The sequence below is a fragment of the Cyphomyrmex costatus genome, unplaced genomic scaffold (genome assembly GCF_001594065.2).
Source record: "Cyphomyrmex costatus isolate MS0001 unplaced genomic scaffold, Ccosl1.0 scaffold81, whole genome shotgun sequence".
NCBI lineage: Eukaryota > Metazoa > Arthropoda > Insecta > Hymenoptera > Formicidae > Cyphomyrmex > Cyphomyrmex costatus.
The window spans coordinates 903,451-912,232 of record NW_017280386.1 but is presented as its reverse complement, the minus strand read 5'-3'; the positions used below and the strand labels follow the sequence as shown (position 1 = coordinate 912,232).

The following is an 8,782-nucleotide window of genomic DNA, read 5'->3' as shown; positions in this document are numbered from 1 at the left end:
TGCGTCGTGTAAAGAAGCGCTCTCGTGTGTCATATATGTTATTTAAATCTCTGTAAAATATTCACGTACGCATGATGTAAAAATTCAGTATCCGATTGTAAATTTAGTCCATTAGATTGTAACGCAATATACATCATTTCCGCGACTGATCTTCTGTTAAAATATCTCTCACTGTTTTTAATTGTAACATTTAACCAATCAAATTCATGCCCCTCCAATCTATGTTGAGTAACAACAGATTTGGTAACTGCTGTTCTATTGGTTGCGATGTTCCGATATATTTTTCGTTTTAAGCTTTCTGCCTGTTTGACCAACGTATGTTGCGTCACAATCCTTACAACAAATTTCTAACTTTGAATTTTAATTATGAAGGATGCCGTTTGATCGGAACGATGGAGTCAATTAATCTGACGTGTGTGTATCGTGGATTGCGTGGATTTACATTGGCTTGACTCGCTTCTTTGCGTATTAGCATGGAGTTGATTGGGATATGTATAAAATTTTTTGCAATTTAATTTCACTGAAGATGACTGGAATTCAGTCGAAACGTATGAATTTTGTAATTTTGTAATCTTTTGAAAGAGATTGTTTAATATATTTATATTTTAACGCATTGTCAACCGCGTAGATTTTTAAATTTACTCTCACTTGCCTGTTTTGTAATATATATAAAAATCAGTTATTTTGTAAAAAAAAAAAAGAATATATAAACTAACACAAACCTATTAAAGTTTGGTTGACGACTCATGAATTAATACAAATTAATGAATAAATTAAAACAAATATGACAGGTAATGTGAGTCAACCGCTGGTTATAATTTGCGAATAATTTTAAATACATATTACAAAGCTAAGCAACCTTTATTTCGATGACGTTTATAAAATTGCTTATCGTATTGTACGTTTCGACTCTTGTTTTGAGTCATCTTCAGCGAATCATTATAGAATAAAATATAATAGTTTGACATCTCGATATTCATACTCCTAAGATTGCAGACACAACGATCGTGAAATGAGCCTTATACTCACAATCAGTTAGTTAGTATGCTAATGGTGATGAAAAAACTCAGTTATTTTGTTCCAATGCAAAAATAATTCATCTGTGACTTCTTCTCTGCATTGTTTTGTTACCATTATAAGACGTAGGTTCACGTGGCTTCTAAAGCAAGAAATTACTCGTGATATAAAATTTTGTACGTACAATCCGTATATTCTTTGCTAGCACTCGATACGGGATGGTTGGCCATGAAATCAATCCCCTATCGCGCAATATTTTTGCGACGTCGACTAGATGGGTCCTGGAGGTGGGGCGGTTGGAAACGTGATTACACGGCGCGCTTTCTCTCCGCAATTAACGGAGCAGACTGAATCGTAAGTCGCTGAACCGCGTAATGATGATATATTCCATGAGGGTTACAGCAGTGGGTGTATCTGGGAGAGGACTGTGTCCTGTCGACGGGAATTCGTTTACAGTCGGAATGACGACGGCGATTAATCGATCGATTTCGCGGACAACATTGACTACAACGCCAGTCTCCGATTCTGTTTCCAGCGTATGTGAGACGAACCGTGATAGCGATTTACTGTCTAAGCAGAATAGCGTTACACGAAAACTGTTTGCATTTGCGACTTGCTCGCAATCCGTTTTAATTATCCTTTTTCGTAATTGTGTCATTCTTATCAGAGGGATGACATTTCGCGAAGCTTTAATCGCGGAGATTGTAGCGTCAATTATTTTCGTTGACCTACTGCACGTAGAACATACAGTCATGTAACCAGGATTAGGAAAGTTATTTTACAAATTACTCATATATACATATATATACATATACATATTGTATATATAAGTTATTTTTATTTTAAAAATTGATTGCAATAAGTACAGATATTTTATTTTTTATATTAAAAAATTGATTAGAATTAAAAAATGGGCTAATAAAAGTTAATTGCGGTAGCTCGAATATAAAACTTATCTATTTATTAAATATAGTACTTATAAGTATCAATTAAACATGATTTGAACGTTGACCATGTCATTCTCGAGTTCTAATTTTAATATTTATTTATTTTTATTTCATACGTTATTTTATCATTTACTCCAATTTTGTATTATATTTTTTGTGTTCAATTTTTATAACACAGATACATATAAGATAACTTACAAAGTAATTTTCTCAATCCTGTGATTACTGACAAAACCATTATTATATTTCGATGTATCAATCATTAAAGTGATGAAGATAATGATATATAATTAAAAAAAAACTATTAATAATTATCTAACAGTAAAAGTTAGAAAGACATTTCAACAAGTTTAATCTCATAAATAACATTTTTTAGTGATTGGTCATAAAATCTATAGCTTAAATAATATTAGATAGCTTACAGTTGAAAAAATTTTTGTTAAATTTAATACATTTTTGATATTGTAAATTAACGAGAACACATGGTCCACTCAAATGGTCTACTCAAATTTTTATGTTATTTTACACAAGTTGAAAGTAACACAATGTGTAAAAAATTAACACAAAAAATGTTACACTGACATAATTTGTAAGTAAAATTGCGTACATATTTTTTCAGTAAAATTAACATTTATGATATATCATTAAATTAACACGTATTTTATTCACATATATGTATTTTAGAATTTACAGTTTAAAACACGATATTTATATGTTATTTTTATTATTGCTTATTCATAAATTGTGTTATTTTTGACACTGAAAAGTGTTGAATATTCAATGTAACATAAAATATTTAAACAATAACATTATGTTAAATTAATTAATACTTGAACATAAAAAATTTAACACGAAATTTTAATAAAGATTTGCGTGGACTTCCGTTTCTAACATAAATATAAAGTAGGTATTTTTTATTGTGTATTTTAAAAAATATTTATAACTTGGATATAAAATTGTACACTTTCAATCGTCGCATAGTTTTTGTTCAAATTATAGACTTGAATGTCATTACGCTAGAATAGAATGGGAAGATTACCGATTTTATCGCGATTTATTTACGCTTTGTTATTTCTGTATATGTTAGAAGTACATGAAATCCAACGAATATTTCAAAAAGAACTTTTACTGTACAACATTGTCGGTCTCCAGTTGATCGGTATTGTCGTATCTAGCGTTCTTAGTCCGAATAAATTCTCGGAAAAAGGGAAAAAACGGGTTTTTTCGGTTTTTTCTTCTATATTTTTCCAACATTTTTTTCTTTACAATAATTTTATTTATATTTAAATTACTAATTCCTTTTACTTTTAACTAACTTTTAACAATTTTTAAGAAATTTTTTTAGAATTTATGAATAAGTTTCTCTCTCTCTCTCATATGGCAAAGACGTTGTGAATATTAAAAAAATCTATACACGTAACGTGACCAGGACGCCCCATAATATTGAAAATAATTGTAAATAAAACTGTTGAACAAAGAACTCTAACCTAATCATGACAAAAAGTATAACTGTGAAATTATAAAATTATATTTTATCGATCTGGTAGTATAAAGAGATGAAAATAATTATCTTTTGTAAATCTTGAATCAGTATATATTGATATTTTTGATATGTAAACGATTGTTAACAACGAGAATGAGACAAACAGATATAAACATTAAAACAGATATACCTCGTGTGTTGAAAACAGAGAAAGCAAAGACGCTGAGTGCAAAAAATGTAAGCAAGGAGAACAAATCTTAGGTTTGTTCTTTTTTTATATTCCAGAACAGAATCTTTTGCATGAAAATATTTACCCTTTTGGCTTCTTCTTTCTAAAATGAAAAGAAAAAGAGGATTGATAAACCGTGTAAAAAGTTTAATACCAGAGTATGGAAAAAGAATTTTCTTATAAGGATGTTATTGCTTATTAATTATTACATACTGTATTGCTATATGATTGCTTCGTACGACAAAGTTTGCAGATATGTTCATAAATATCATAATCATATCAATCATTCGTTTCGTATCTTCGTATCAATCGGTATTGTTCGTAATTCGTATCTCGTATCAATCGTACGTATTATTGTCTGTATCTGTTAAACAGAGTTTTTTTTTTAATTTTTCCGTATTTTTCGGGAAAAGAACTGAAAAATACACAATTTCTCTCTCGATTTTATTTTTTCGGAAAATTACGAACTCTAGTCATATCATTGATACAGAAAAAAATATCTGCCGATTACACACGCGCTTTTAAATTGATCTTCGGCCGCGATCTCGTGATTCTTTTTATGTCGATGGAGAACCCAGGGGAACCCTCGCGTTTTCGATCTTGGTCCGGAGGGGTTTTTGCGCTGTTTTCCGCTCTCGTATAGCGCTCTGGATACGAGCTGCATTATACTGTACCCACGGGAGATATATTCGCTCCAATATTCCGTTTTCATTCCACCATATTGATTTAAATTATTAATTGCGAATTTATCTTCGACTGATGAAATGTTACATTTAATGATACAACAACGACGTGCACATTTTTCTCGGTTGTTTATTTATAGAGCGCACATTAAGATCGATCGACATTATTCGTTAAATTTTAATACTATCGCCTTTCCTTCCATTCTTGATTAATTTAAATTTTCGTCGTTATCTTGCGTTAACCACGATTATACAATATGCCAACTAAACTAAAGATATACATCTCTGTCTTACTTTCATTAGATAACTTTATAATATAAATATTAAACGGGGAAGACATAACATACAAGAGAGAGCTAAAAAATATTTTAGATTTTAATAACATTTTCCAAAGCTAAAAATAAATATTTTTTATATTAAAAATCGTTATTTATAGATGGAATCTTCTTTTTGAATCAGATCCTTATTACAGTAATGTTAATATCATTTTAGTTAATATAAGATTTTATTTTGTTTATTAAAACATAGCGAAGTCATTTCTCTTACAGTCTAGTTTTTTTTACATCGAAACAAAATTAGTATAATTTCATATTTTTAAATAATGTCTATGCTAGTAATAAAAAACCAATATTTTCCGAAAAAAAAAACGGCAAAAATTGACCTTTTTTTATTAAAAGCAATAAAATAAATAAAAATTTTATTATCGATATTCTAATTTAGTATTCCAGTATCACTATTCCAGTCTAGCGTCAATTGAGAGTGTTTTTCAATTCAAGTTATATGTAAAATAAAATAGTAATAGATGGAATATGGAAATCGAGGTAACAAATTCGTTTTTTGTCACAAGATATAGAATTTAAGAGACATAATATTACTTTTACTAATAAACGCGAACTATTCTATATTGGTAAAAATTTTTAATTCTATTATTATTATTGTTTTTCTTATAAAATACTAAAAATAAATATAACATTCAATAACATTAATTATATTGGCTACATTTACACCGTAAATTTAGGCCACGGCCTATACCTTAAATTCGACCTTATAAATTATTCAGGATCCACACTGTAAACACTCGTAAAATGACCTGGCTTGGCTGTAGGTCAGGTTTCGGTTTTTAATGATCTAACCTGAAATAGGCCGCCTGTAACTTCGATGTAAATGCGCGCTATCCGACCTAAAACCATCATTTGTTAATCTCAAATTGACGTATGTCATGTCGTTGATGATTAGAGTCCCTATAATAAGGAGTCTGGCCAATCTTTCTAGTTTGACAAAACATGACGTCGTAGATAAAGGCACAGTATAGGTAAGTACAGTAGTTTTACTCTCCAAAATTTATGGTTGCGCGAATCGCACCACTTTCATCATGGCGTCGATGTCACGTATGGATACTGTGTCACTGTGTGTCACTGTGGTGTCGATGTGTGCAGTGAAAACAAAGGCCTCGCACAACCAACAACATGGCTGACTGTAGGACACATAGATCAAAGGTACCGACACGGAGTGAAACTACTGTACTTACTTATACTGTGATAAAGGTATGGTCAACTGATGTGATATTATAAATATATCGTAAACAATATATAATCATTATAAATAAATAAAATCAATAATTTTTTAATACATAATTTTATAAAAGATCACAGACTGTGTAAAAAGTAAGTGAAATATATATATATATATATAATAGAAAACAAATTATACATGTTGACATAAAAATCAATTTCTAATCTTTAAAATTGTATCTATTCAAAATGTGCATTATAACTAACAAATTTTATAGAAAATGCCCGGCTGCTGCGTGCCTTATTGCTTTAATAGTACCGAAAGTATTAGTATTTGAGGCATCTTATTGGTTTCGCCATATTTTGTCAGCACCAATAGAATTAATAATAACTTGAATTAATAACCAGATTATTATAGGGACCCTTATTATAGGGACTCTAGTACTGATCGATCGACCAGATCTGGTCTAAGAACACTAAATCAGTAAAATGTCATATGTCATCAGACTCAGATTGATGGAATTTTTTAATAATTTTAATTGTAATAATATAAACTGTATTTTTATTTTCGAGTCTTAAATTTCTCGTTTTTTTACTCAATACTCTAACAAAAATTAATTAAAATATTTTAAAATTCTATCTAAAAGTTCATAAAAATAGGAGAGGTCCGATTCGGAACTCACAGTTCCAAATCGGATCGGAAAATGCATTTTTACATTTTCCATTATAGTTCGACACAAGTAAAAGATACGTCAAAATGGTCTGAAGCAAAAATGAAGGAAATTAAATAATCTTTCAAACAGCATTGGTTTTATGATCGGACTTTATTTACGCCTTAAGAAAACAAAAACTGCAAATGGGTCTGATTTAGATCACTCTCCGCTATACGTATATAATTAAATAACGTAAAATATAAAATTGAACTCGTGAAGAAATGCAAATTTGTCACACCTTCTTGTCCTCGGTCTTCCGTGAGCTCTTGGAGAAGAAGTTGTCCTGGTCGCCAGTGGCATTGGAGACTGTCGCTGCGCGGCCGGTGCCAGCATCCTGATTGAGCAGAGGCACCGTGCCTAGTTCCGGTACCGCATAATCGTACGACGTGTCAACTGCACCATTCGCGTACACTGCTGCAGATGATATAGCAAAGGAGGAGCGAGTGCAGAAGGAGATGATGTATTGATTGCGGTCAGGGCGAATGCTTTGTTGCCGGGACGTATACGTATGTAGGTGCACAAAAGCCGTTGGCTCAGGAGCCGCGAGATTTGAATGTGTGTACATGGAGTGCGTGCATTTGTATGTATAAATATACAGGATGTCCCAGACTAACCGGAAAATATTACATGAACAGGTAGAGCGGACTGAACTGAATCGAAAAGTCCTCTACCATTTTGCAATTTTCGCAATAGTCAACGATAGAAACCTAGATAACAGAGATGCGTTATTGAAGGGTATGGTTTGATTGGCTGTCTAAATCACGTGATCAGAGCGCCATTTTAATTCACTATTGCATCTAATGCATCAATATAGATATAGTTTTATAACGTATGTACACACATATATATATATATATAGAGAAAAATTTAGACAATACAGTGTCGAAGTGCAATAAAAAATTATTATTATGGTGTAAGTATTCTTATTTGTGTGAATATTTAGTATTGGACTTAACCTAACCTAACCTAATCTTTTCTACCTTTTGCATCAACTGTCATCGCTTATTGGTTAAAAGCACTTATATTGAATTAAACTGGCGGTGGCTACCTAACCCAACCGACGCAATAACGCATCTCTGTTATCTAGGTCTCTAGTCAACGAGATAGGTAATAATTGGTAAAAATTATCGAATACGTGCGTCCGCCCGGCCTACTACTGCCAACAGTGTACGCCCATGATAGCTCGATGACGCGCGGACCGCGGGGACTGCCTGGCAAGCGTCCCACGCCGCGCATAAAAAGGTGCCATTTCATGCAGCGAAGCTTCGCTGGCGAAGACCCCCCACTCCGCCTGGCGTTCCTCGCTCTTCGCTAAAACCCCGTATCCTTTTCATGGGCAAAGCTTCGCCAGCGATGTCCCGCTACTTTTGAAAAATAGCGATAAGAATCTATTAGAAAATGTTTTTATATACATTTTTTAATGTATATCGCATTTTAGATGAAACAATCAATTGCATGTCGGATAATAAACCTATATGTATGCAAAAGCAACAGTCTCGATCAATATTCCATACGTCATGCATTGTAAAAATTTGGGAACCGCATAGAATGCATTATTATATTTGTCATTATTGCTCAAGTTTTGCAATAGAATAAAGTACCAAAACTGATATTTGTAGTCGTAAACTTTAATCACAATTTCTAATATTACATTAAAAGTGTAATTAATTATAGCTTTGCGTTTATTAATGATTGTTATTATTCACAGACTTTATAGATTTATAAAAATTGCCAGTGTATATTATTAAAAAATGTTTTATATTATAGTTTTATTATTATAGTTACTTAATAATTTCTAATAAATATGTTAAACGCTGACGGAAGCAAGTATGTAAAATAAAATGAAACATCATAATTAGCTTAAAATTCCAGTAAATATCGATTGATGAAAATAATCATAAAGTTGAAAAACTTGTAAACAAAAGTACAAAATTGTATAAAAACAAATACATTAATGTAAAAAAAGTACGTAAAAATATTAAAACTATATTAACTGATTTTGTAACAAATGTTTTAACAAATTTTTTCAAAATAAATATTTCTTACATTTTTAATTTGCATTTTTAAATTTATAAAAGATACTGATTTATTTTAACAATATATTATTATTTTTTATTTCGTTAAAACGATTAAAACAGCTTTCTACAGAGCTCCAAATGTAGTTAACGATTTTATCACTAATCATTAACTACGTAAAAG

The 8,782-nt window shown here is 31.1% G+C and overlaps 1 protein-coding gene across 1 annotated transcript in view; it reads right to left on the bottom strand.

Moving 5' to 3' along the window:
- Positions 1 to 8,782, bottom strand: part of LOC108781397 (epithelial discoidin domain-containing receptor 1) — a 148,452-nt gene that overhangs the window by 75,312 nt on the left and 64,358 nt on the right. The window contains exon 6 of the mRNA XM_018549348.1: positions 6,822 to 6,976. Within this exon, the coding sequence (XP_018404850.1) occupies positions 6,822 to 6,976 (155 nt within the window). The remainder of the gene's footprint in view (positions 1 to 6,821; positions 6,977 to 8,782) is intronic.